Below are 27,791 nucleotides of genomic sequence, written 5' to 3' on the forward strand. Positions count from 1 at the left end.
ACCGTCGCAGCATCCCTCCACGAGCCGCCGCCGCGGCTTCAAAACCTGTCGGTCTGCATTCCAGTGCCGCCGCCGGTGAAGCCGCCAAGTCGGCCGCAGAGCGGCCTCGTCGTCAAAAGCGTCGTCGTCTCGTCGTCGTCCCTCGTTGTTTCTGCGCGTCCGGACCTGAGCGGCGGTTGCTCGGAACGCGTCGTCGTGCTCCCACAGCGCGTTTCAAAAAAAAAAAAAAAAAAAAAACGCGAACGAACGGCGAACATGAAGTAAGAAGGCGAAAAGCGAGTGACGAGGAAGAAGAAGCGAGGGGGGCCCCGTGTGACCGACGACAAAGGAACGCGCACGGCGTAGCCGGGCCGCATCGCCCGGGATCGACCTTTTTTTTTCTTCTTCTTCCCTCCCCTCGAGAGAGGAGCGAGCACAACGTGCGATATTGTGCCCATTCCAAATTATACGTTCACGAGGAACTACGACGCGGGACGACGCGATCCCTCTTCTTCTCGGCGTCGACTCGTGCTTGGCTCGGATCGAGAGGAAAAAAAAAAAAGGGTAAGCGAAAAAAAATGCGTCTCGACCTGAGCGAGCGTGATCTCGGCTTGATCGGATCGATTTTATATCCGATCTCGAGTCCAATGCACTCATCCTCTCTCCACATTTTTTTTTTTTTTTTTTTTTTTTTTTTGCTATTAAGTCCCCGCCGTTCGAAATCCTCGTGCGAATGTCGTCCGATTGTATCGAGGCATCCGGAGAAACGGTACTCGATCATGATTTATATACGAGAGAATTTGATCGATTTTGAATTATTGATTGTTGATTATACTCAAAAATTAGATTTGAGATTCTAGTCTTTTTCATTGTGTTTTAAATTCTCTGCATTTAAAATAGATACCTTCATCTGCGCTTTCTGCGTTTAAAATATAATAGTATATATGTATAAAGAGAGAGAGAGAGAGAGAGAGAAAGAAAGAGAAAGAGAAGAAACAAGATATAGAAGGCACAATTAAAATAGACGGAATTAGATTACTTTAATAAGTGAATGCGATCTCTCAGATTCTCTCTCTGAATTCTTCTCCCGTCTTTTTCTAAAGATCTAATATAAAACAATATAATAATATAAAATAATTATAATTAATAATTTAAATCGTTTAATAATTTAATTTAAAAAATCTGAATTTAATAGTTTAATTAAAATTCTACATCGAGATTTTCTTTTAATAAATCTACCATTAATAAAGTTTGTCTTTTATATATTCTGGAAGTTTAAAACAAAATTTATATATATATTTTCACGCTTTGGGAGAGTGAAGGAAGAAGGAAAGGAAGGAGGAAAAAAAAAACAGGTGTAAAAGAAACGCAGGTAGAGGAAGTGCGTAAAGGGAAAGATCCGACGAAACAAGTGTATTCGGACGTTGTAAGGCGAAAGGGGAATCGAGATATCATGCCAGGGGAGTGCAGGAGGAGTAAAAAGAAGACCTCTCATTCGTTATCGTCGCTTCACCAGCGTCCGCTCCTCGTAATCCCCGGCGTTCCTTTTTAAATCTCACCTGTACGCGATCCAAATCTCTCGTCCTCACAGTGTGCTGTCGCATCGCCTTCATCACTGATCCCTCAAATGCAAATTGTCAAACTATTGATGGATAGAAACTAATAATAAACTCGAAGTTGCCAATCTTTTTTCATACATATCAAGCAGTGCATCTCGAGAAGTGCCATTTCATCCTCTATTATCATTCGATGATCTATCGATCATATCGAGATAAAAATGCGTAGTAAAACCAACATGTAACATTTTTAATCCAATTGTCTGATATAAAGAGGAAAGATTTCGGGTATTAAAAATATAGGGCAGAGTGTCTACTCCCTGGAAAATAAGCCAAGTTGTGAATTATGTTGTGTGAATTATTAAAAATATATTATAAATATATATCTATCTCTGTTTATATATATTCAATGTCTTAACAAAATATTGAATCGAAATTTAAGTTTAAGCTTTGTGTTTTTTGTTTATATGTATAAGCGAAAAACATTTAAAAAAACGCGTACAATAAAAAAAAAACTTATTTTAAAAAATTGCACTAAAAAATTTTTAAAATATTTTCTTTTTACCAGGAATTTTAAACAAAAATGAAGATCAGAGAATGTCTTTACAAGATTTGAATAGACACCGCCTGTAAAGAGATAATTTATCCAAATCGACATAGATGAGAGACCTTTCCAATTTGCTTACAAATCTTAGGAGATACAAAATTGATAAATAATTTTTACATCCCTGTTTAATGGCACTGTAATTAAACGCATTTTTTCATTTACTTTTTAAATTTTCTTCCTCATTTTCAGAATCCCTTATCCGTTAACGAATTGGAGAATTCGTCCTTTTGTCCTCATCGCAATCGCACGATCCTCGATCCCATAAATGCATCACGCGAGAAAGACGATCCTTCGCTGGAATACTAATGACACACCGATAGTCATTTATGGCACGGCCACGCATTCCGCGTAGAACGGGAAGGAGTCTGTATTGTCAGATGGATTGGAGCATTTTCGGCGGAAGAGGTCTTTTTTTCATTGCGAGGATTTTCAAAAGTTTTTCTCCTCGCGAGATAAGTGCCGGCGCGCGCACAGGTCCACTTTCTCCTTATCTCCTTTCATCTATGCTTTTTACAGTACGTAATAACATCAAATTAAATATTCAAGACGGTCTGTCCGTACTGATTAAAGATCTAAGTAAAAATTTGTGCATTAATTCCGCAATATCTCTCTAACAAATGTATTATTTAAAGTAATTTGCATCATTTAGTATTTGGAGATTATATATCGGAGATTAATGTAAACTACAAAAATGCTATTAATTATTATTGTGACAATTTGAATTGATTTCTATCACATTCTATATTTAATTTTACTTATTTCTAATCGCATAAATCAAAATTTTGCAGTGATTTTATCAGACACGCCTATGTAACGCCGACGACGATTGAATCGTTAATACGAAAGCGCACATCGGGCAGATTAGACTTCATTGCGGTGCTACGGATAACGCGTGTAAGCGCATTGGTCGCGCACGTACGCACGCATGCACAGACACAGACCGCATTCGTGCGTGCCCCAAGAGGGAAGCGGAGTGGACAACCACTGCTTTGGAATTCGGCTTCTTTATTTTTACGAGAAGTAATATCGGAGACCAGCCTCTCCTCACGGCCCTTCTCACCTGTTACATACCACCGCCATTATGCTACCATTTAAACAGTAGTTAAGGAGTCTTCTCGTATGCATAAAACGCGCGACCAACTGCCACGCGCGTCGATAGTCTACACTGTGTACATTTAAAATATCCCCTCTTTTCTCATCACTGCCTTTCTCTCTCTCTCTCTCTCTCTCTCTCTCTTTCTCTACCTCTATCTCTTTCTTTCTTTTTTTTTTCTTCTAGTTGATTCATTCGAGATTTAAATTTGGGATTGCAGGCTTGCTTTCAATTAAAATTCTCGTTATCTTGCTTTCTATCCTTCTTCTTGATTTTCGTTTACATTATCGGATGCCGACTCCTCTTCTTACCTATCCAGATACACAGGCAAGCAGCGTGTAAGAAATGTACAATTTTAGAATGTTGGAATTATCATTGAAATTACATCACATAACGCAAGAAAGTTATGAATATTTAAAATTCCACTCGCACATCACAACACACACATATATATCTTCAGCTATAGATTGGATCAAAAAAAGTCTGTACATGTTATAATTAATATGTTAAAATTACTTCTTTTTCAATCGACACATTTAGAGATCCGCGGATGGATATTTAATTGGGTATAAAATCGGCAAAAATTAATATTCGAGGCTTGTAAATTAATGTAAATTGAAAGCAGGAGAGTTAACATATTAAACACTTGTTATATCGCAATAATATTGATGTGTAAAGTTTGTTTTTCTTTTCTATGTTAACATCAAATACTCATTGATAAATCAATTTTAATCGCATTTCGGAGAATATTCGGAATAATACATTAATAATTTCTACGTAGCTTGGCCGCGAACTCGAGACGCGTTCTCGTTTTTCCAGGCTTTCCCGCTATCGGGGAAAATATATCGATAGTTTCGCGCGTATTAAAACGACACGTGGGTGCGTGTGTACGATCAGTATATGAATGGATATACATACCTACGCACACTCAAGAAATGTACAATTTTAGAATGTTGGAATTATCATTGAAATTACATCACACACACACATAACGCAAGAAAATTATGAATATTTAAAATTCCACTCGCACATCACAACACACACATATATATCTTCAGCTATAGATTGGATCAAAAAAAGTCTGTACATGTTATAATTAATATGTTAAAATTACTTCTTTTTCAATCGACACATTTAGAGATCCGCGGATGGATATTTAATTGGGTATAAAATCGGCAAAAATTAATATTCGAGGCTTGTAAATTAATGTAAATTGAAAGCAGGAGAGTTAACATATTAAACACTTGTTATATCGCAATAATATTGATGTGTAAAGTTTGTTTTTCTTTTCTATGTTAACATCAAATACTCATTGATAAATCAATTTTAATCGCATTTCGGAGAATATTCGGAATAATACATTAATAATTTCTACGTAGCTTGGCCGCGAACTCGAGACGCGTTCTCGTTTTTCCAGGCTTTCCCGCTATCGGGGAAAATATATCGATAGTTTCGCGCGTATTAAAACGACACGTGGGTGCGTGTGTACGATCAGTATATGAATGGATATACATACCTACGCACACTCCGTAGCATTGGCTCAACAAGAAAGAATTATTATTATTATCATCGCTCTTTGCGGACGCGCGAGTATATGGTTTTCTGATGGTCGCACGAGAGCGCAGATATCACGTGGGTGTAAAACGGTTCGCGCAATGAACGCAGCTTTCGACGCCGTATATGGATATTTTCTAGATGGCCGCACGTCACCCAGCGACTCACTTTTCCTGCTGCTGCCCTTTGTAAAACAAGAAACTTATATTTGATCATTTATTATCGTATTCGTTGTTATCGTAAGGTTTATTCTTTTAACTGCACATTTTAACTGTAGTAAACTTATTTTCTTCCTTCTGTCTTCCTTTCTAGAGTTTGCTAAATATATGTAGTAGCTTTTTTTTAATATGAATATAAAAATGTGAAGATTCATAATTTTTTTACAATATGTATACAGAGTGTAAAAAATTAGACCGACGAACTTTGAAGGGCGACGTTTAGTTTTAATACTACATGGTATGAAATAGAAGTTTGTGAGTTAAACAATAAACAAACATATAAATGGAAAAATCAAATTATATTTTAATCTTGAACAAAAGACGGAACGAATACATAAAAGTGATTCACTCTTTTTACAGTAAATACTCAAAAATTAATAATAATTAATTAATGTTAATAATTATTATTATTAATCATAATAATAAAAATAATTATTATTATTATTATTTATTAGTAATTAATATTAATTATTAATTAATATTCCATAATGATAAACAAATCATATGCAACTTGTCAAGACACTAAAGACCTCTGCTCTATTGAAAGTTTAAATATGATATAAGACCAAAACGAAACGTCGCAGAGAGAAATATCATCAACAAAAAATATTTATTTTCGAGTCCTCTATTTTCTTTCAAAGTTTGTCGGTCTAACTTTTTTTACACTCTGTATATATAATTATGTGTATAATGTGTGTGTAAGAAATGTATAAGAAGTGTACAATTATATTTTCATAGATAATCACTGTTTCCAGCTTTTGGCTGACATATTATATATATATATGAATAAATCAGTAATTATTATGACTGATGAATGATCATTGTGTCATTCCATCGCCTTAATCTTTAAGGCGAAAAATGCCATGTTCTATTTTCATATGAACTCGACGTTCTAAACTTAAACGGTATGCTTGCTCGGTATTAATTTTAGTGGCTCTTCGCCGGCACTCTGCGAGCCGACGAGTATTTGCTTTCCCGCGAACGAGACCGGAAAAACAACTAATAGCACGCAACATGCTTCATTAACGTAACAACCTTCTTTCGTATTGCTTGCAGAATGTGTCAAGATGACATCTATCTTCCCTTTATGTGGCATCATAGTTATCCTACTTTACGGTCCGATCGGGTCTGTATATGGTGAGTTTCTTATTACTTTAATATGCTGTTTAATATATTACAAATATTGTAAAAATGTATATTAATATAAATATGCTGACTCGGTATATATTTATAGGGGAGAGACAAGAATTGGGTATGTCCTTTACCCGACACCCGCAGCCTCTGGCCGCTCCGTTAAATGACGACGTGAATTTCGAGTGCAGTCTCAATCTCGCCGCGGAGCGTTTTGCATGGCATCACAGACCCCTGAATTCGAACAAATGGATACCGCTGTCCCATCCCACGAACAGCAGCGGCAAAACGTCGCGACACGTTGTCAATTTCGACAACGAGTCAAAGGCCGGAGACTATCGTTGTATCGCGTTCTTTGGTAGGTTTTTGCAAAAGTTCCATCCAACACTGCTTATATTTGATAAATATTTCTCATTTCTTGTGCCTTTTTATCGAATAAAAACTATATATGTGACAAATAATATAAAAATAAGATGTCAAAATTAACATAAAATAGTCTTCATCTCTAAAATGTTTTACAAAATATGCGTACATATTCTTTTTTATTTATTTACAGGTACGAGCGGTTTAGCATCGGATCCAGCGAAATTGACACTCGCGACGATACAGAAATTCTCCGATAAAAACGACGTCTTCATCCAAGTGGCGGAAGGTAACACCGTTCCCATCACGTGTCCCATACCGTATTCCGAACCGGAAGCTATAGTGCAGTTTTACAAGAATGACGAGCTCCTCGAGAATGCAAATCTGGTGAATAGCAAGATAATGGTCATCAAGAATGTCGGATTGTCGAACAGCGGATCGTATCACTGCAGCGCGAACAATTACATAACGCAGCAGATTTTTACGAGTAACCATAAAACAATTTTGACGGTACACGCAAACACGACTTTTCAAGCGCCATATTTTATCAAGCAACCGCAGACGGAATATATAGTTCCGCGCGGTAAAAACATTACGTTGGAATGTTTCGCCGCCGGTTATCCGGTGCCGCGTATCATCTGGAGCCGTTTGGGTAGCTCTCTACCGCTGAAATCGGTACAATCGTCCACCGGTCTGACGATAGTTCACGTGCAGCCGTCCGATCGCGGGGAATACGACTGCGTGTGGAGTAACGAGGTCCGGCAGATTAAATCTGTGATCATCTTGAGGGTCGTAGAGCCACCGAAGGTCACGAGACAACCGAAAGCGTCCACGTTTTCCGAGGGCGGTGAATTGGAGCTCTCATGTAGCGTGACGGGCGAGCCGGAACCGAGCATCGAGTGGTTGATCAACGGAAAATCCTTGGTATCTAACAAGAATCAGGAGATCAGAGGCTCCACTCTTCTCATATCCGAAGTTGAGAAGAAGCACGCCGGGATTGTTCAGTGCGTCGCCAGCAATAAATACGGATCGCATTCGGGATATAACTTATTGCGAGTCAACCCGAAGCAGCATGTTCTCGGTGGCACGACCGAATCGAGACCGGACTACGGAACTATATCGAGGCATAAACATACCAGGGGCGGTGGTAGACGCAGAAATAAAGAAGGAAAAAAGAAGGGCGCAGGTTATTTACTTTGTGTTATCATCGTTTCATATGTTTTCTTATCATTATCAAATGTCTGATTGAGATATCGCGAATTAAATCTCTTGGGTTTCCTTGAAACATGGACAATTTTTAAAAATTGGCAATTTGTATATATAATATAAAAAAAAAACTATTGCATGCAATTAGAATATAATATATTAAATATATATTTTATTTATTTTCCTTTTATTTACAGCAGTTTTGGTACCTCCGAATCAGCCCAATGTCACAAGGTTATCCGATGTCTCTGTCATGGTAAGATGGTCGGTGCCGGAAAACAACGGATTACCTATACAATTCTTCAAAGTTCAATACCGAGAACTCAGCCCAAAGACGAACGGCAAACAGACAAATAAGTGGATGACGGCCAATTCCGAGATACCGAATCACGTACGATCTTTTGAAGTGACCGACTTGCAGCCCGATCATACTTATCGATTTAGGATCGCCGCGGTGTACTCGAATAACGATAACAAATTGAGCACGAATTCCGTGCGTTTTCATCTTAATAGGGACGCTGGCATTGAGAGCAATAAAATGCCGATACCTTTATTGACTAATACCGAAGCGCTGGGACCGCATCAAGTATTATTAATTTGGCAAAATCCCGACAAATCGGTTAAAATTGACGGATTCTACATATATCATCGGGCTTCTACTACAGCCGGCGAATATCTTAAAACCACCGTTGAGGGAAAAGATGCCTACAACATGACCATCTCTCATTTACAATCTGAAACTGTCTACGAATTCAAGATCCAGAGTTTTTCCGTGGATGCGGCGTCGGAATTTTCCCATATATTACGGCAGAAAACTGGAAAAAGTATCGAGGAACATCCGGTTCAACAAGTGATAGCGGAAAATAAATTGAGACCGAGCGAAAGTAACAAGAATGTCAGTATTCAAGTTATAATCGGTGGAGTATTCGGAGGAGCTGTCATTTTAGCTGCTCTCGCCTTTGTAGCGGGATGTTTATATAAAAGAGCAAAGTATAAACAAAATCAGGAATCGCAAAGTGAAGGTATGTGATTTAACCGATGTGAATAATGCGCAATTCTTTATAATAATCCAAATTAAATAATTCTTTTCTTTTAAGGTAAACCGATAACAAATGGACGAGTAATGAATGGTGGAGTTACAGATTCCAAAATTAACATTACGTCTAATCCTCTTGCCGGTCTTGATGCGTCCGAAGATATTATGCAGCCTAAGGTCAGTATTTGTAAGTAACAACATCTGTGCACTTTTGTATCATCGGAAGAAAGTAATGGAACTGGATTCGTTCATTCAGTACTTGGTGAGAGCAATAATAAATAATAACATGTATTTTAAATTTTGTTCTCTATGTTTGATTTTTCCAAAACATAATTATTCATCTTGATCTAGTCATTTACTTTCTTTCCGAGAGTCGGCACGATTCTAGACGAGTGCAGAAAATATGTTGATCATGATCACATAAAAAGATTCTGTTATTTAAATTATTTAAATTATGAGTTATAACTTGGTAAGTTATACATATAATTTTTTTTAAATTGTAGAGATTTTTTTATAGAATTTCTATTATAAAATCTGGTGCATTTATGTGTAGAACTTGACATTGATTTGCCTGCGCTCGTCTAATCGTGCAGTAAATCCGTCGTCGTTGAATTGTCGGCAATATATATTAAGGAGACTAGTCTCTTTTCTAGTTTTAGCATTGGTCGCGCGCTGCTCTTTAATTCTACTGATTCTACTCGCTCTCTGCACTCTCTCTGGAGCCGCTTTTCTTTTGTTTTTCCGAACGCGACACACGCACGTTACCCCTTACACGCTCTAGATCTGAAAAGAAGCGAACGAACACACGCATGTTTCTAAATCCAGAGCGGGCAACAGTCATCGATGGAAATGACGTCGTTTCTAAACGGCCAAAACAACAATGGCAGCAACAATGGACATAACAACGGCGACGCAGCTGGATCTGACGTAAACGTCACGTCGCATAGCGAGCCACCGTCTCTGCGCCAAGGGCCACTGCCTATCGAACAACGTTTGTGAGAATTTATCGCAGCTATGTCTCTGTCTCTTATAGACGGTAAGATTGCGACTGGAGGATCTCGTGATCGAAAAACGGATGCCGACAATCGTATGAGCCTTTAACGAATTTTATTTTATGATATGAAAGGAACGCAAGAGAACATACATGACTTATCTCGACGCGAGTTATATCTCGATGAGAAACTTAACTTATAGGCTGTAGTTAGCTATATTGCAATGAAGAGACTGTTGCAAGACATTTACAGGGTGTCTTTAATAAATATGCTCAAATGTATCGTCGCTGTAAATTGGGATTAACTTGACGTTACTTTTGCATGCAGGAAAAAAAGATGTATCATTTTACATATTCTTTGCCAAACACGATATTTTTGATGTTTAATATAATCAATTATGAAATGTAATATATTGTAAAGAGAAATATTTTCTTTTACATCTATTATTAATCAGTATAAGATTAATTTTTCACAATAGTCAAAATAGTCCCATTTTACAGTATATAAGATTATAAAGTAAATGATCTGATTGCATCTTTGTCTTTCCCTTTTTATAAAAAAAAAAATTATTAAGGATCTTGTCCGTTAAGTAAGCATGAATTCAATTAATGTACCTGCAAAGTGATTGTGACTTTACTGTTACATATATTTACTTAACGGTGACAAGCTAGTGAGCACTGAACAATTTAGATTTTTATATCTCCTTTACAGGCAACTTTTAAGAAAAATTTGTAATAAAAGGTATATATTTTTGAAATACTATGCATATAGGATACATAAAATACGTACAATTACATTAACAATTAATTATTCATCACAATTTATCATCAGTGTTGAGAACAGAAAGTAATGTCAACTTTATGACAGTTACTATAGAAATATCTTTTTAATGAATAATGAATATAATGGTTGAGTCATATATCGTTAACATTATCATGTATGCCTGTTATTTTTATAAATGTTTTCCTAGCTGCAATAGAGATTGAATAATTTATTAATGTCGTTCACGACTTATGCAATATTACGTCATAATATCTCTGTGACGATGATTTGTTATCAAAATTATATAATGAAATGTTATAATGTGTTGTGAGGAAAAAGTGATAAAAAATTATATCTTGATGATTGATATTTGTGTGTAACAGAAAAAAGATGAAAATTGTAAATACAAATGTGTATAAAATTTTTTAAATAAATTATTTAATGTTTGGCTTATAAAAGTACTACAATCGCGTCTGTGTGAATCGATGATAAAGCTAGTGAAAATATACATTGTACATACTAGGATAGTTTTAAACGACACGAATGAACATATGTGCCTTACATCTTGCCTGAAAATAATAATTAATAAAAAAATTATTATTATTTATACATCTGTATACTAGTATTTTGTGTACTTAATTTTTATAAAATAAATTATATTCGAAAGAGAGAGATTTTAAAGATATATGTGTGCATGTATATATGTGATGAAAGCTTTTGTTGTGTACTTTGTAAATTTAGGATAACTATATAATCGTGCTTAATAAATGTAATAATAAAATATAATTAGATATTGAATAATTAGATGTAATTAGATAGCTGTAACGCGTGAAAATATTGGCGAGATTATTATTCAAAATTTGCAGATGAATCTTAGTTTCTTTTATCACAAGAGATTTTTATTACACAGGGTGTTTCAGGTCAGGTCAATGAAACTTCAGAGTCTTATGGAAAATTGAATTTGGAACAAAAAAGTTTCTATAAACATAGATCTGAAAACGCCTAGTTAAAAAGTTATAACTAATAAATTTTCTGTAAATAATTAGTTATGATCAAAATTTAATAAGAACATTTTTATATTTGCATTTGCAACATTTGCATTACAAATGTAGTGTTTATACAAATACCATCAAAAGATGGTTTTTTCAAGTTTCTGCTTTTTTTGTTGTTTTGAGCTTTTTTTTTTTTGAACGTCTTATCAGAATTAAATAAAATTGTTGTAATTTAATTTGTTATTTAATTACCCAACAGATTTATTTCCTTACTTTTTTCAAATGTATGAAGGATTTTGAAGTTATTTTTAAAAATCATCAACAAATCAAAGAAACATGATTTTTCGAAGTTTATTGGCTATAACTTTTTAACGAAGCGTTTCCGGGTCTATGTTTATTGGAACTTTTTTGCTCCAAATTCAATTTCTTAAGATCCTGAAGTTTCATTGACCTGACCTGGAACACCCTATATATTGAATGTGTCTAATCATAGCATGACTCTATAACTTGCATGACTTGCCCAATATAATTATACGCTATTCACTAGTTTTCAGAATGTCGATTCGAAACCACTACTTTTGAATTGAAAGATGCCGCCATCACTTTTGAAAGCGTCACTTCCGAAATCTGTATAAACGGCTCGACAGAGTGCGTTCGATCGATGGTTCCGTTGCGTGGATTTTAAAAAGTTGTGTATAACCGTAAAACGTGTTCGCGCGAATCGTGTTGCCCGGTATATAACATCGCGTAACTTACAAATTGTACTTGTACATACAATAATCACAGGGAGTATTGTCCTCTACGCGGACTGTGATGTTCGAATCCTGGACTACGACGTAACCTGAGGTAAATTAATCGAATACGCGAGTAGAATGCAAAGATACACGATGATACGTTTTATCCAATAGCTCCCCCCCCCCCCCCCCCCCCCCATTTGAATTGGCATACACAGCTTTTTTCGATCGTCCTTAGGATACTGTAAACACCGGAGGACTCTCAACCGATCGAGGGGGACGAATCGGAGAATGTGTGATTTGATAGATTTAAACAGTCCGGATGCAAAGGGGTCACTGGATCGAACGAAACTGGCATCTCCTTTGATACCGGCGCCCAAAAGTGTCGAATCCAACAGCAAGACAGACTCGTTGATGATAACAGAGAAACGAAACGAGAGCGATGGTAACAATCCATTTGATAGAGTGTTGCATGAGACAGTCGAATATGTCAGCAAGAAGGACGATCCCTTCGAAGTGATGTTACAACGAGCTCTAAAGTCCAAGAGGAAAGGAAACGTAGACCTGAGAGCGCGATCTGTGAACTTTGCGGACGATTTTACTCCAAAAAGTAAGAAGAGGTACTTCAAGACGAGAAACAAGACGTTGGATGGGTCTTTGCTCGAAGATAAATTGGATGTGTCCATTGGAGACAAGAAGGTGGAAGTAAGGAAAGAAATTGACAGTCTTGATGTGAGAAACGCTGATGTCTGTGATAATAACATGACAGTTGAATCTTCATTTTATAAAAATAACAATGAAAATACCTTTGTGCCTAAACAAAATGATAAAATAGTTGTTACTAATCCAGAGTCGCTGGAGTTGTCGATTTTAAATCAGTCTGCGATGAATGACACGTTATTAGAAGCAGTTCCTAAGTCTAAAAAGGATGATAATATACCATTTTGCCTAGAGAAAGATACATTGTACAAAGAATTTATTCTCCTTCCAAGTAACAATCTTAAATGGCGTTCCTTGTCGCAAGGAGCTGGAAGGTCACCAACAGCATTATCATGTTTAAATAGGAGATCGCAATCTGTAACGGATGATGAGAAGAAAATTTCACAAAATGATTATAACATCGTCCCATCTTTTCTAGATAAAGGTTTTTTGGAGAGTAAATATAACGAACAATCTATATTTTCTACTTTATCAAATGTCTCGTCTATAGCCAAATTAAGTTCTATATCAATATCATCGTCAGTATTGTCACTTGATACTATGAATCATGCTTTCTTGGATAGTAACTCATTAAAAGCGAGTCAAGAAAACATAAATACATCTGAAAATTCTGTGGAAATGAAGTCAAAGCAGTACAATTTATCAGATCTAGCAGAAAGACTTGAAAAATTAAAATGTGCTATGAATGGGACGATTAGTATCTCAAATAAAATAGAAGCTGAATCTAATTTCATGAAAGAAGAAAAACAAATCACAAATGATAAATTGATAGATGTCGATGTGTTCTTACCGGAAGAAAATTCCAGTAAAGAACGTAATAAAAGCTCAAGCTCCATTGCTTCTTTGGAATCTGTATTTGCTGTAAGATATTTATCCTCACATAATTGGCATGTTTAAAATTATTTTATAAAAATATTTCAGAATTTGATTAATTTTATTTATAGTATATTTTAAAAATTAAATGTAGATGAATAATTTTAGAGATAATTAATTTATTTCCAAACTATCATACATTAGTATAAGGAATAAAAATTGATTACAGGATACAGATAAAGTCAACAAGTCAATAATGAACGAGGCCAAGATGCTTTCAAAGACTTTTGAGGAATTAGCGCTAAGAACAGATTCTGGATGTAAGTATTTTATTAAGTAATAGTTTTACATTATACTATATGTAATTTTGCAAAAATATAACTTGCAGCTAATTTAAATGCTTAATACTTTTCTCATTATATTCTCCTTATTTAATATGTTTTTCATTATTTTCTTTTTTTTTTTTTTTCAGCTAGTGTCGATGATGATTTAATTTCAAATAATACTCTGTGGATGTCAGAATTATTACCAGCGTTTGAGGATGATCTTGTAGTAGATAATTTGATTGAATTACCTATTTCGCCAGAAAAAAGTTCAAAACAATGCATTAAAAACAATGATAAAGAGCAATCTCTTTCAAATATTGATAAGATAGATGAAAATTCTTTAAAAGAAATTGAGCCACAATTCACTGACTGCGTAAAGCAGACAATTGTAACATCATTACTAACAGATCTCAGAAAATTGATTAAAGTAGAAAATAATCCAGAAGTCAATAAATTACTTGATAATTTGGAGAATGTTATAGATACTAACTGTAAAAATAACACAGAATTATTAGTAACCTGTCTCAACCTATCAAACGAGTTGCGAAGTCCTCAGAAAATATCATCTGATATTGAAAAATCTGAAGTTGTAAATATCGATAAAAGCAAAGAAGAAAGCGAAAAAATATTGTTCAAAGAAGAGATCTGTAATGTTGAAAAGTTGTCCTTGGATATAAGTTGTAAATTGGAAAATACATCACAGGCTACAACTAACAGTAGCGATAATTTATCACTTAAGCCTTCATCTTATGAAAATAATGATGAAAATCATCTGAATATTACAAATTCACCTAAAGAGGTATATACAAATTATGCTAAAGAGAAAGATAATCAGTCAGATGAAAAACTAGCAATAGAATTACTGATGAATCTTGGAAAATTGTTGAATGTTCAAATTGAGGATGCTACGACAATGCAGTTACTTAAATGTATAGGAAAAGCTTTGAATGTTGCATCAAATAATTATAAAATTGAAAATGAGATACCGGATAGTAATAAAATGCATAGTATTCAACAAATTACACCAAAAAAGACTTCAGAATTTGATCGTAACGCGCATTCGTCCACACATTCGACAAAAACGGAGCATAGACGAAGCTTCGACAGAAAATCTAAAGTGAATAAATTTTTTACAATATTTTATAATTTTGATTATTTATGTTATTTATATCTCATTATATTTTACATGTACCTGCTCGAGAAGACAGCTAGAAGAAGTATATCCGTGATGCGTTCATCGCCCAAAAAGACATCAAATACGCAAATACATAAATATAGAAGAACATCCGAATTTGAAGATTGCAAGAAACGTTTTTTAAACGATTCTGGATTAGTTGATAATTTAGCAAGTAAAAAAGTTGTGGTTCCAGAAGCATGTAACATGGAAAAAGGTAATTTGTGTATTAGATATATATTGTGCGCATTGTTATTAAATAATACTTTATTTAAAATGCAGATGATCAAAATTTTATTATATGCATGAATATTTCAGCGGAGATACAGTCTGGCACCAAAAAAAAAGAGAAATTCATTGCTATAAGCGATGTTAAAAATAAGTTAAAAAAAAGGACAGACATAGTCAATAAGAGAGGTCCTATGAAAGCAGTGCATCCTGTAGATAATATGCAGAAGAAAGGAAGTATGTTTAATTTGCTAAGAGAAATTTAAAGAAAGCTCAGTCACTGAATTGAATATTTATAATTGTTATTATAAAGATAAGTGACAATAACTATAAAAATCTATATATTAATCGATAATATAATTTCAAATTTCTTAAATTTTTATTACAATATAGCATTAATCGTTAAACAAACAACACCATCTTCTCAAACTATTACGCCGCCTAAATCCGATAAAACTACTCCTTGCCGTAAAATAGTCAGCAGCACTCCCAATTCAATGGACGATAAATATTATATGGCTAAGAAATCTGCAAGATCCCAGCCGGTAGCTTCGTCGACACCAGACGATCAAAACAGCAAGGCTTCGAAAGCGAAGTTGTCCGCTAATAAAAAACGTAATCTTTCTTGTGATATTTCGCCGGTGACTACATATATAAATACGAGCGGCAGTGGTGAACGGAAAGAGAGTCCCAAGAGGTAAGCATTAATACTTTTAAACGCGAGCTACATTTTACAAGAGAGATAATTGATTAAAAACAGAAGAAAAGAGGAAAAACTATACATAATATTATTGTGGCAATAACACTTGTCTATATATTTTAGGCCATCCAAGCTGCCAACTCCGAAGAAATGTACAACACCTAAAGCGGAGGTGTTTGGTATCCCGAAGTTTTCAACGCCACCAAGACACAATTTATCGTTCAACCATGTAAACCATCAGCGATCTCCGCAACGTTTAAATAGGAGTTTAATAATGGATCGTCAGCGATACTCTCCTGTCTATCAGAAAAAGAGTGCCGAAAAGATGCAACAGAGTCCGTTGAAAGAAAATAGAATCACTGCAAAAGTGAAGCCGCTTAATTTGGTATGTGTATATTTTACTGACACAAATATACAAAAAATCGCCTTCTTGTCGGATTAACTTATTTTACAATTATGTTATACGCAGATCTCTAAACTTAAACAGCACGGTACCGGTGATCCCATCGACAAGGAAAACAATTATGCTTAGATAGTGATGCAACGTGAGAATTGGAACGATTGTACTACCGTGATATTAAAGATTCCTTCATAGAAATCATGAAAAGAAAGACACAGTCTTCTTTTTTTCATATATATATGTTTTCGAAATATTTATATGTTTTATAATAAAATACATGCGAGATTATGTACGAAAATATCATATTTATGAATCTTGAAATAATCTTGTTAGGATGTAATAAACATTCTTGTTCGAATTTATCGAGTAATCGATCCGAATAATGGTGGCGCGAATTTTTTTCACATCACATTTGCTGCGAAAAATGTTTTGAAAATTGACTTTAAAATTTTGCCGCCCCTTTTCCCCTTCCCAATTACATGTCTACAACGTCCAGAAAAATCCACGCGGTGCATCCTAGATAGAAAAAGAGAAAGAATAATGGAATATGCACAAAAATGAAAACATTCGTCATGCGCAGTATGAAAAATTGTCAGGAGATTCGTCTGTGACTAATGAAAATGAAAAAATGTTCTCAGATCATGGGATATTTCCAAGCATGCGCCAACCCACCATGTTTTGTACGCATGCGTACACTCGCACAGCAGACTACGCGACAAATTGTTTGACCGGAAACGGAAAATAGCAGTGCCGTGATTTTTTGCAGTGATAAGGATAGAGCAAGATTGGATCGCAGTCTGCTATAACTCGTGCATATTTTTTACAAATTTTCTTCAAAAGAATTTGGGAAAATACTGTAAATTTAGAGAATTTTTTTTAATTATATATATATAATTTGAAAATTTTTTCAATTTTATATATAAATTTTTCAAATTTTATATATATAATATAGACAATTTTTTCAAATTTTATATATATATATATATACATAATTTAGTGAATTTTTTCAAATTATATATATATATAATTTTGAGAATCTTCAAATTTTATTATAATTTTATACATATCTTATATGTATATATATATAATATACATAGAGAATTTTTTCAAATTTTACATATATAAATTTACAATATTAATTTACAATATTTTCCCAATATAAAGAAATTAAATTTCCCAAATTTTGTCGAAGAAAATTTTTAGAAAAAATATATATACAGAAATAGGTTTTCAATCGTTGTCTTCTTCAAGAAACTCTTGTATAGATCAGATCTAATTCGAAAGATATTACACCTCATCGTAACGAGGTGGTGGCTATGTAAAATCGCCTGTTTGGGAGGAGGAGCCGCGAGGGAGTTGGGCACCCACGTGACTTGCGGCCGGCCCTGTCGCCGGTACAAAAAGTGCGCGTTGCGTGTGCCATCTTGGCGCGGTCTCTCCATATCGCATTGAGTCGCGGCCGGTGTTGGATCCGTTTGTTTTTAATCCGAAAACTCGTACGGCTGACAACGCGCGCGCATCTAAACCCGATCAAACGAATCTCCGGCGATCGACGAACGAGACGAGGACATCCGTATATCTTCCACAGATATGTATTTTCATCATTTCGATTAGCTAGTTTCGTGCGATTATAGGTTGCTGCGCCGTTTCTTTCCGGCGAGCAGAAGCGTCGTCATCGAGTTATCGGCGCGCCAGAGGCCATTCGAGAGACGAGAGAAACGGAGAAGCGTTATCTTCTCGTCGAAGACACCTCCTGGATCCCGATTTTACGCGCGTCGCGCGTAAAAAGGGGATGACACGCGCGTAAAAGGCGAACGACAAGGACGACACGCGTCATCGGTAAGTTTGACGATCCGGTGCTTTGCGTCGGACCCAAAGACAGAGAGCGCGATTTCAATTGTTACAAATCGCCTCGTCTCTTCCCATTGTCCGATCTTTTCGGATACAAGAGGCAGACGGACGAGCGAGCGCCGTCCAGGAAAGACATATCGCCGTGCGCGAGCGTCCATCGACATTCATCCGCTTTATCGCTAATTAATCAGTCGGTCTCTGCGCGAGCGGATGTTGCGTCGATGATACTCCGCCAGCATCGATATCGACGATGTCGATCCGGTGACAGCGGAACGCGGCGCACGCGAGAGCAGCGAGCAGCTGACGAGAGTACCGCGCCGTGGTACACACGTACGCGAACGCTACACCGACGCGCGCGCGCTCACTCACACAGGCGCGGGAGCACGTGCGCGCGCAGGTACTGACGAAGCGCACTGACGTTGGCGACGCGCCGCGGTCGCGCCGCGCGCGCGAGCGTCTGCCCGCTGCCGACGTATTCACGCTGGTATTCGCACAGTCGCCGCGGCCGTGCGAGGTTCGTTTGAGGTTAGGGTCTGCCGTTCTCCCTCCCCGCCGCGCGCGCGCGCGCGCGCGTGTCTCTCTCTTCGGACGTCTTTTTTTTTTCCTCCCCCCCGGGATACCTTCCTCGCGACGGAATCCGAATTCCGTCGGCTTCCGATCGACGGGACGACGTCGTCCGTAAAATTCGCGTCGCGTCACGTGGCCCCCATCGCTCGTCTCGTCCGCGTTCCACTTGGCGCGGACCGAGGGAGGAGGAGGTGTGCGCACTTATTACGCGCTTTCGGCACGTAGGTAAGTATAGGCGCGTGAAAAAGCGTGTTTCCTCGACTCGGAGAAAAAAAAAAAAAAAAAAAAACATCGCGACCCTATCCCCGAGAGGGGACGTACGTCATATGAATCGCGACGTCGCGACGATATGCGCGTATATACCGGCGGACGTGCCCCGTGGCCATTGTTTACGAGCGCGAAGAATTGACCGATCGGTCCCCGCGACCGTCGGTCACCGGACGAGCCGGGAATAAGGTAACACGCGCGATTGGCAACTCGGATCTCCCCGAACGCGGTTTCCGCGACGCGCGGGTGGCTCTTTCCCCGAGTCTGTCGAGAGCGCGGATGAGGGTGTGAAACGCGCACATCGCAGTTCGATCCGCGACGCGAGATTGTCATCACGCGCGCGCGTGTCCTTGTATAATATACTCGCGGTTGGCACCATCGCTCCTCTCCTCTCCGGAACGGGAGAGTAAGTAGTCGTCGGAATTCGCGGAAGCGATAAGAGCGCGGCGCGATTTGAAAACTTTTCTCGGAAGCGTGAAAGGCTAAACATCAACGATCGTCGTCATTCTATCGGGTAATCACACGCACGGTAACCTCGTATTTTAATTAAAAGGGGTCGCTTCGACGAGATATTTGGCGCGGGGAGACGCCATAATTCCCGCGATCGACTGGCGGCCCTCTCGATCATTCGCCATCGGACACGGGTTCTTTTCCCTTCTTCTCGGACGGATGGAACGGACGCGCGTCGTGATGCGTGCGTCGCAAAACGAGGATCAGATTTATCGCGCGCGCGATACGTATAGATAGGTGTACGTACGTACATACGCGCGCGCCAAAGAACGAGTTCGATAGAGCGCGCCCATCGTCGGAGCGAGAGCGACGGAGACAGAGAGAAAGAAAGAGAGAGAGAGAGAGAGAGGGAACAGATGATCCGCGCGATTCTCGCGACGACACGAGAGGAGGAAGAGTATTAGGTTCGCGACAAGCCGTTCGACGACGCGTTCCCTCGTACACTGTGACATATCTTCCCGGGACGATATTGAAAATAATATCGTGCGTGCAGGCGCGACGCGGAATTTAAATTTGGTATCGGCATCTGGTGTGCGAACTGACCGGCGCGCACACACGCGAGAGCGCGCGCGTTGACGGGAAGAGAGGATCGTCCGGCGCGTGAATCGTCATCGGAACGTGTGTCGTTCGGAAAAGGTATAAAAAGTGCGCTTCATTTTTCAAGGGACGAAAGAGATAGATAGAGAGAGAGAGAGAGAGAGAGAGCCTGGTGGATCATCGTCATCTTCATCCATCTCCGGTGGTGCGGTTAGCGAAGCGACCGGCTGAATCTTGGCAGAAGAAAAAGAGAGAGAGAGATAGAGAGAGTGTCGCGCCCCTGCATATCGATACAGATGACAAAGATGCAACAGCACCCGGTGCAGGCAGCAGCGGCGCAGATCACGCACGAGGAGCACATACTGGAGGCGATCGATCAGCTGCGTCGACGTAAAGCCCGCCCCGATGCCGATCGCATCTGCAATTACCTCCTGCGTAATTTCGCGGTGGACGCGCGCGACACGATCGCCGATCTACATCGGCTGATCGAGGTGGAGAAGGTGATCCAGGTGGATTACAAGGGTAACACGAGCTATCGCAACGCGAAAAAGTGGTCGCGCCTACAGCTGTTCAAGAATCGTCCGGAGGGCTTTCTCAAGGAGAAACTCAACTCGAGCATGGTTTCGAGCGCGGTTGCCGAGCTCGTCGTCGAGGAGCCAGATTATCTCGATCAGGGCGTACCGGCCGGTCGTCTGATCGAGCAGCTGCTCGACGGGGTCTCGAGCCCGACGTCGCGCCGCGTCGTCGAGGAGTTCCTCGGCCGTGAGGTCGCCAGCGGTAATCTCGCGCGCCTGTCCAACGGCAATTACTCGCTGGTGGCGACGTCCGACATGACGGACGCGGCGACGCCGTCACGACGCAGCGGCGGCGGCGACTTACAGCCGTCCTCCTCCTCCTCCTCGTCCTCCTCCTCCTCATCCACCTCCTCCGTTACCTGCGCCCTGGAGAACGGCAACGCGACGACGCAACGACGCGTCGGTAAGGCAACGACGCAGAGTAACGGCACCGTCAGCAATGGCACCGTTAGCAGCACCAACGCCAGCACCAATGGTTTAACGACGACGACGATGACGACGACGACGACGACGACGACGACGACGACATCGTCGGCGGCAGCGGAGCTCTACGAATTCAACGAGACGGATAATCTGAGCGACACGACGTCGGGATCGTCGCGATCGTCCTCGCGACAGGCCAGTCACAGCCCGAAACTGGATCAGCAGGATCAACAGGATTGCATCAAGAAGGAAGAGGGATATGATATCGTGGATAATAAGAACGATGCCGAGCATGGCGGTACCGCGTCGTCGCCGCCGTCTGTCGAGCTGTCATGTAACGGCGATGACAGCAAACAGCTGAGCGGCTCGCCAGAGGTAGCGGTATCGTCGACGACGTTCGTGGAAAATGATGTTATCAAGGAGGAGCCGAGGGGCAACAACGACGTTCAAAAACCGGCGCCTAACCTTAAAAGAACCGCCAAGGCCGAGCGCAAGCAGCGTCTCTTCGCGAGGACGGACGATCGGATAGATATCGAGATCAAGTTCGAGGATTATCAACCGGGTAAGGAGGAGCGGGAGAAGCGAGAGGAGACCGGCCGGCGTTCGAGCGAGGATCGCGAGGACGAGGACGCCGGCAGGAGTTCGTCGACCAACACGTCCCCGACTCCGTCCAATGTAAACACCGGTGGATTTCGTAGCGCGAGGAGAAAGGTAGCGAAAGTGTTCAGTGTGATCTCTGTAATGATTGCAGAGAAGCATTTTGTAAATATTTTTGAAACACATCCTTGACATGTGATAATTTTACTCCGGCTTTCAGTATTGGTTTATCATTATTTGACATTACTACACACACACACACACACATATATATATTTTTTGTTTTTATATACAGACTTCTGTCTAAAGTGTCTATAAAGTCAGAAAAATAAATTGTACAGATAAACAACTTGTCAAATCAACCATCTTACATTTGCTTTTGCATTTTAGAGAGCTAGAAAAGTATTCGATCCTTCTGACAACAATTTGGTGAAACGCAAACGTGGTAGACAGCCAGGTAGCCACAACAAAAATTCCATGTTGCAAGATTCTCAGGATTCTACCAAGACGAATATTAAAGATGGACCGTGTAGGCAGTGTAGTCTTTGTGCCAAGGAAAAACAGGAAGCTCTCGTAGCTTGTAGGGACTGTACAGTACGAGGTAAGGTTCTTGAACAAAAATTAATTTGTCTCAATTTTTATTTTGTTATCAATACTTATGTATTATGTTACACTTGCAGCACATCCGAGTTGCATTTACAGTCCAGAGGAGATGCTTCAAAAGGTCAATAGTAATTGGCAATGTGAGCGCTGTAAAACTTGTACCGTGTGTTGTGAGACATCTGACGCTGTAAGTTTTCAGTACATAGTTTCCTATTTTATTCGGTATTTTATACAATAAATTTTTATTTTGTTATTTTTTTTACTGTAGGGACCTCTAGTGACTTGTTTTAGCTGCGACGATGCCTATCATTATTTCTGTCACACGTCACGTGTCACAATATCAAAATCGAGTTCCAAATGGTACTGCAATGAATGCGCGCAAAAGCAACAGTGCAAAGTGAACGACAGCCAAAACGCTAATTTGGTAAATGGGAACAGCAGGCCGGAAAGCCCGTCCAACGCGCCAATCTTGCCACCGGTTCTGAGCCCGCAAGTGTCTCCTACCAGGGGTTCTTGCGATCAAATGGAGGAAGATGGCCCCAAAGGTCCCATCGATCCAAATATTCCTGACGCAAGGTGTTGGACTTCTGAACAAGTATACCAATATTTCGCTAGATTGTTCCCCAAAGAAGCTGAAGTCTTTCGGCAGCAGGTAAGTAAATTTATGTCAACATAACATCTTGTTCACATAATCATCTCAGTGCTCGCTCGCATTGCCATTTATCATATATATCATTCACGTTTGTATTTCAGGAAATAGACGGCCATGCGCTTTTAATGATGAGTCGAAAAGATGTACTATGCGGACTTAATTTACTATTAGGTCCCGCCTTGAAGATTTATCGACACGTATTGAAGCTTCAATTTCGCAGAGATGATCCCGAACTCTATTGGCAATAATACAGACGATCTTGTATAAAATCGATTTTTATTATGTTGTATGCAATCTATAATTTAAAAGATTTAATTTGTACTTTATACAATTAAATCTGATAGATTAAGGTTGCGATAATTTTCTAGTTTCTAGGCGCAATCTACATTGTATATATGAATTAAATGTGTGATATATTGCTAAAGATCTCTCTTGCGAATATTGAGGATATCTCATGCCGATTCGCGCTCCTAATAATGCAGCTAAAGCGGGCTTCGTTTATTATTAAGTTCCGCATTGAAAAGATATGCCGATATACATGCTAAAGTACGTAGAGACGATCACGAATTCTACTGGCAATAACATAGATGATGTTCTAGCATGAAATCGATCTTCACGGCATTGTATATGTGATTTATATTGTACAAATTAAGCCTTCTTACAGATTAAGATCGCGACATAACTACTTCTAGACACGGTCCACATTTGTACATACGAGATATATCGCTAAAGATCTCACGCGAATGATCTATCACAAGCCAAGTTAGTATCGATTTGTAGATGTATGTACACGCGCGATTATATATACTTAATGTACATACATTCCGCCTTTTTCATGCGCGGTGTTTTATAAAAAAGGAACAGATATTTTCTATCTCCGAACTGTTACTTGTTAATGTTAAATTTACGTCTATATTGAGAATTCTAGATGCTGTTCGTTCGGATGAAAACAGTTGGACATGTAAAACGAAGAAAGAGAGAAATTGCTGACTGATTTTACACGATTTTGTGTCACATAACAAACTTATATTTTATTTTCTGGTTTACATATATGGGAATAACACATACTTATTTGTAGAATATGTAGTATAAGATAGTCTACTCTCAAGGAACATGATACTTTGGTTTTACATGTACTTTTCTATTATGCAATAAATATTTTGATATTTATAAATATATTGTAATACATTATAACATTCAGGATTTTCTATAACATCTACTCCTAGACTTTTTAAAACACACATGGATATATATATAGGAATGCTTTAGCTACTCTCAACAAATCGCATCAGAGGAAAAAACACATAAAATCTTACTTTCTACACTCGATATATAGGTAACAATAAGATTTAATTCAAGAATATATAAAAGTCTTGCGAACAGGAACTTGAATTATTTACTTTTTGTACAATACATATACGTTATATATTTCTAGATCACATGTAAATTTTTACAAGATTTGAAACTTTCAAGACTGCATTGCAACACTACAAAGCTAAACTGTGTTGCATAAAGATTTTAACATATTATTCTTACACATGTCTCTCGCGACCGTCCTATCTAAAGAAAGATAAAAACTGTTTATTATTTATTGCTATTCGCCTTGTGCTCCATAAGAATAAACAATATAAATAGAGTTACAATGGAACAACATATGTAAAGTTTTATAACGAATACTGCAAATAATATGTAATGCCTATCAATAATGTAATTTACTGTCTCGTGTATCTCTGGTGATGAAGATTAATAAGAAATTTAAATCAAATATTAAAATTACGCGAATATATTATAGATATATACAATATATTGCCTTACATATCCTATAAACAAGTTCTAACTAACACATGTGATAGGACGTTTTATAAAAACTCTGAAAAGATTCGCGCGAAATGCGTGTATATATAAAATATATATATATATATATATATGTATATATATATCCAATGTACTTGTATATAATTATACTTGTATATATCGTAATCCGCAAAGACAACTATCATAATTCTCATGTATATTTTGCATAAGTACAAGATACAATATTGCTGATGCTCTATGTGTGATACATTTCAAACGACAAAATAACATGCCGTGTAAAAAAAGAAATGAAAACATAATTCTAATCTATCCAGCAGAAATTGAAATCTTTGTATAGGAAATTTCGATCTTTTCCTCACACGGCAAAAAGAAGAGACTGACATGAATGTTTATATATATATATAATATAAAATGTTTATATACCTTTCACAATATATAGACAGATTTTTGGGTGTGGAAAAATTTTCTAATATATCATGATGTGTATAAATCCTTTAGCTATTTCCATAATTTTGTGTATTGTACTATCATCATTTCGATTCTTGGGTGGTGATTTGCCGCAAAATAATAAGAGCGACGAAATCAAATGACGTTTTGATTATGTACCTATATTGTCATTGAAAAAGTTTTAAGTCTATTTCTTTTGCGAATTTGAACTTGTTCGTTGTATAATATATTTGTGTGTTTAAATATATACATATATAAATTATTGCATTTAAAAATGATGAAAATGTTTTATTTTTGATGTTAAAAGTATCATGCTCGATATATATATACATGTCGAAAATGAATAGATAAGAAAAAGAGTTTGTAATATAATTATCAACATAAATTTTTCGAAAAGTTCAGAAATTTTATATTACCAAATAAGCTTATTTTTTTCTGTCATCTCATATCTGTTATTTCATGTTATATATATTGATAAATATATGTGTCAATTTTATATATATAAAAAAAAAATAGCAAATAAATAAGTCGATTTCTTTATAGTATTACTGTGAAATGCAATTTAAGTTTTCAATATGCAATTGCCCATAAACTTAAAATATCCACAGTAGTTGATATTTGTATCATTGCATTGTTATATTAATACTAAGGCTTTCGAAACGTGATACAATCGCGTCTCGCGTAAAATCCTCATCGAAATGTTGTGATTTAAATAACATCGAAAGCTAGTTTTTAAAACTCACAGTGACTGGACGAATGGTCGTATTTAGGTGGCGGATCTTTGTACAATGGGGCTTCATCTGGCATGTACAATGCAACTTTGGGTGAACTAGACATATCGATTAGCATATCTTTGCGGGACGTTGTTGGGGCATCGCCTGTCGATAGACAAAGCCCCAGTATGAACACCATTATGACTATCGCTATGATGGAAGCAAAAAGCCAATAAGGAGGTACTTCAATGACCCAGTAAGGTACTTTTATCTGCTTTAATGCGCAATGAAACCAGTCAGACCCAGGCGTAGACGCTTGCTCGGTTTCACCGGAATAATCAGAGGACAAAGCATAATCCACAGTCTGCGATTTCACAAATTATAAAATGTATGTGTTTGACATTTATATCAAAGCGTATAGCATTAAGGAATTAAAGAAAATGTTACACTTACACCAGCATCCATTGGTACAGTTTTAACATAGGTTTGCGGCAATTTGAAACCATTGGTATCCCACCATCCAGGAAGAAGCTCCTTGCGTAATCCAGGATCGGTTAATATATCATTCTCCGGCATGTCGGGTGACATTAATAAAACATTGGAGTCTATGCCTTCTTCGACACATATAGCGATAGAAAACAGAGACAACAAGTCTGTAACTCGTTGCTTGGCCATCAAATCACAACCGGTACCACAGGCATAACGATTTTGCAGGTTTGTGTAAGCCTCAATGCATGCTACAAACAATGCGACAGCAATTTTGTGAAATGTTTGAATAACATTCTCCCTCTTTATAATAAGTTACATGTGTGGACAAAAGCAATTTTATATAAAAAGAATAAACAAATTCTTTTTAATTATATGTACATAAATATAATTTATAACTTAAAACGTTTCTGCATTTTGTTATATTTTCGGAAATTTACGCAAAATAAAAGATAAAACAATCACACAGATTTACGTACAAGCCTCGCAAGCATCCCTGGTGCCATTCAAACTATTTGATTCCCATCCAGAACGCAAGTCGACCAGATTAAAGAATCTGCAGCCTCGTTGACAGCAGGACTTTACATAAATATTCTAAAAATATATATAACAGATAAATATGACAATATATGACAATGTAGAATTAACGAGAGTAACTAACACGTACGTTTGAAAAACTAGTAGATGTCTTTTCGCACAAACTGATGCAGGGATCCTCGCGACTGTAAATTGTATCCCCGCGAGTCAATTTTGCGACCGATAACACCAGCAACGCTACAATTTCCATGCCTCCTCTCTTCATCTTTACAACAACTGTGGGTAGTTTCTCGAGTTTTAGCTCCTTTCCTTTTTGACGTTTCGCCTCTCGAAGAGGCGAATGATAGGAAGCTCGCAATAAACACGATACTAAGCTTCACTCATCGATCTCCCCCGCTACGCTTTCTTTCCATTTGACATCGATAATTTCCGGAAGTTTACAATAATTAAACTCGCGTTTATCCTTACCATCGATGACGCGACTGTTTCGATATACCGAGTGTTATCAAAGTAATCCGTCAGATTCGCGGATTCGACTCTGACTGCAGAAATTGACAGGCAAACGAATAATCGAGCGAATATCGATTTGATTACAGTGGTAGCGCACGCTACTACTGGTTCACGTGC

The 27,791-nt window shown here is 38.0% G+C and overlaps 4 protein-coding genes across 14 annotated transcripts; 3 read left to right on the forward strand and 1 right to left on the reverse strand.

The window, feature by feature from the left end:
• The first annotated feature begins 9 nt into the window (after positions 1 to 9).
• LOC115244340 (interference hedgehog-like) lies at positions 10 to 11,283 on the forward strand. 9 transcript variants are annotated; one of them, XM_029821905.1, is made up of 9 exons: positions 10 to 543; positions 2,332 to 2,657; positions 2,931 to 3,162; positions 6,064 to 6,144; positions 6,242 to 6,496; positions 6,695 to 7,687; positions 7,905 to 8,729; positions 8,805 to 8,920; positions 9,569 to 11,283. In XM_029821905.1, exons 4-9 carry the CDS (start codon positions 6,075 to 6,077, stop codon positions 9,740 to 9,742), a joined length of 2,433 nt encoding a protein of 810 aa, XP_029677765.1. In that variant the 5' UTR covers positions 10 to 543; positions 2,332 to 2,657; positions 2,931 to 3,162; positions 6,064 to 6,074; the 3' UTR covers positions 9,743 to 11,283. The 9 variants fall into 9 exon arrangements, with proteins under 9 accessions (XP_029677765.1, XP_029677764.1, XP_029677767.1 ...); XM_029821904.1 differs by lacking the exons at positions 2,332 to 2,657; positions 2,931 to 3,162; XM_029821907.1 differs by lacking the exons at positions 2,332 to 2,657; positions 2,931 to 3,162 and having other exon boundaries at positions 7,908 to 8,729.
• Positions 11,284 to 12,042: 759 nt separating this feature from the next.
• LOC115244345 lies at positions 12,043 to 16,942 on the forward strand. Its single transcript, XM_029821919.1, has 9 exons — positions 12,043 to 12,335; positions 12,462 to 13,804; positions 13,986 to 14,076; positions 14,229 to 15,199; positions 15,287 to 15,473; positions 15,575 to 15,721; positions 15,878 to 16,181; positions 16,308 to 16,569; positions 16,654 to 16,942. Exons 2-9 carry the CDS (start codon positions 12,515 to 12,517, stop codon positions 16,714 to 16,716), a joined length of 3,315 nt encoding a protein of 1,104 aa, XP_029677779.1. The 5' UTR covers positions 12,043 to 12,335; positions 12,462 to 12,514; the 3' UTR covers positions 16,717 to 16,942.
• Positions 16,943 to 18,034: 1,092 nt separating this feature from the next.
• LOC115244329 (uncharacterized protein DDB_G0284459) lies at positions 18,035 to 24,340 on the forward strand. Of its 2 annotated transcripts, none has more exons than XM_029821891.1 (6): positions 18,035 to 18,423; positions 20,444 to 22,025; positions 22,302 to 22,512; positions 22,592 to 22,701; positions 22,783 to 23,166; positions 23,268 to 24,340. In XM_029821891.1, exons 2-6 carry the CDS (start codon positions 20,613 to 20,615, stop codon positions 23,412 to 23,414), a joined length of 2,265 nt encoding a protein of 754 aa, XP_029677751.1. In that variant the 5' UTR covers positions 18,035 to 18,423; positions 20,444 to 20,612; the 3' UTR covers positions 23,415 to 24,340. The 2 variants fall into 2 exon arrangements, with proteins under 2 accessions (XP_029677751.1, XP_029677752.1); XM_029821892.1 differs by lacking the exon at positions 18,035 to 18,423 and adding an exon at positions 18,925 to 19,227.
• LOC115244330 (transmembrane protein 59-like) lies at positions 24,176 to 27,752 on the reverse strand. Of its 2 annotated transcripts, XM_029821894.1 has the most exons (5): positions 27,295 to 27,752; positions 27,107 to 27,221; positions 26,595 to 26,878; positions 26,172 to 26,505; positions 24,176 to 25,587 (listed from the first exon to the last, which is right to left on the reverse strand). In XM_029821894.1, exons 1-5 carry the CDS (start codon positions 27,427 to 27,429, stop codon positions 25,580 to 25,582), a joined length of 876 nt encoding a protein of 291 aa, XP_029677754.1. In that variant the 5' UTR covers positions 27,430 to 27,752; the 3' UTR covers positions 24,176 to 25,579. The 2 variants fall into 2 exon arrangements, with proteins under 2 accessions (XP_029677754.1, XP_029677753.1); XM_029821893.1 differs by lacking the exon at positions 24,176 to 25,587 and having other exon boundaries at positions 25,965 to 26,505; positions 27,295 to 27,751.
• Positions 27,753 to 27,791: the final 39 nt, after the last annotated feature.

This window comes from Formica exsecta, unplaced genomic scaffold, assembly GCF_003651465.1.
Source record: "Formica exsecta isolate Colony F162 unplaced genomic scaffold, ASM365146v1 scaffold81, whole genome shotgun sequence".
Taxonomy (NCBI): domain Eukaryota; kingdom Metazoa; phylum Arthropoda; class Insecta; order Hymenoptera; family Formicidae; genus Formica; species Formica exsecta.

Excerpts from the sequence above, each read along its gene's own strand:
- LOC115244340 (XM_029821905.1), top strand. The coding sequence starts at position 6,075 with ATGACATCTATCTTCCCTTTATGTGGCATCATAGTTATCCTACTTTAC. Across the intron at positions 6,145-6,241 it reads TCCGATCGGGTCTGTATATG|GGGAGAGACAAGAATTGGGT; the intron begins GTGAGTTTCTTA and ends ATATATTTATAG. Across the intron at positions 6,497-6,694 it reads TCGTTGTATCGCGTTCTTTG|GTACGAGCGGTTTAGCATCG; the intron begins GTAGGTTTTTGC and ends ATTTATTTACAG.
- LOC115244345 (XM_029821919.1), top strand. The coding sequence starts at position 12,515 with ATGTGTGATTTGATAGATTTAAACAGTCCGGATGCAAAGGGGTCACTG. Across the intron at positions 15,474-15,574 it reads AGCATGTAACATGGAAAAAG|CGGAGATACAGTCTGGCACC; the intron begins GTAATTTGTGTA and ends TGAATATTTCAG. Across the intron at positions 15,722-15,877 it reads TAATATGCAGAAGAAAGGAA|CATTAATCGTTAAACAAACA; the intron begins GTATGTTTAATT and ends ATTACAATATAG.
- LOC115244329 (XM_029821891.1), top strand. The coding sequence starts at position 20,613 with ATGACAAAGATGCAACAGCACCCGGTGCAGGCAGCAGCGGCGCAGATC. Across the intron at positions 22,026-22,301 it reads TTCGTAGCGCGAGGAGAAAG|AGAGCTAGAAAAGTATTCGA; the intron begins GTAGCGAAAGTG and ends TTTGCATTTTAG. Across the intron at positions 22,702-22,782 it reads GTTGTGAGACATCTGACGCT|GGACCTCTAGTGACTTGTTT; the intron begins GTAAGTTTTCAG and ends TTTTTACTGTAG.
- LOC115244330 (XM_029821893.1), bottom strand. The coding sequence starts at position 27,429 with ATGAAGAGAGGAGGCATGGAAATTGTAGCGTTGCTGGTGTTATCGGTC. Across the intron at positions 27,222-27,294 it reads CATCTACTAGTTTTTCAAAC|AATATTTATGTAAAGTCCTG; the intron begins GTACGTGTTAGT and ends ATATATTTTTAG. Across the intron at positions 26,506-26,594 it reads CTGTACCAATGGATGCTGGT|ACTGTGGATTATGCTTTGTC; the intron begins GTAAGTGTAACA and ends GTGAAATCGCAG.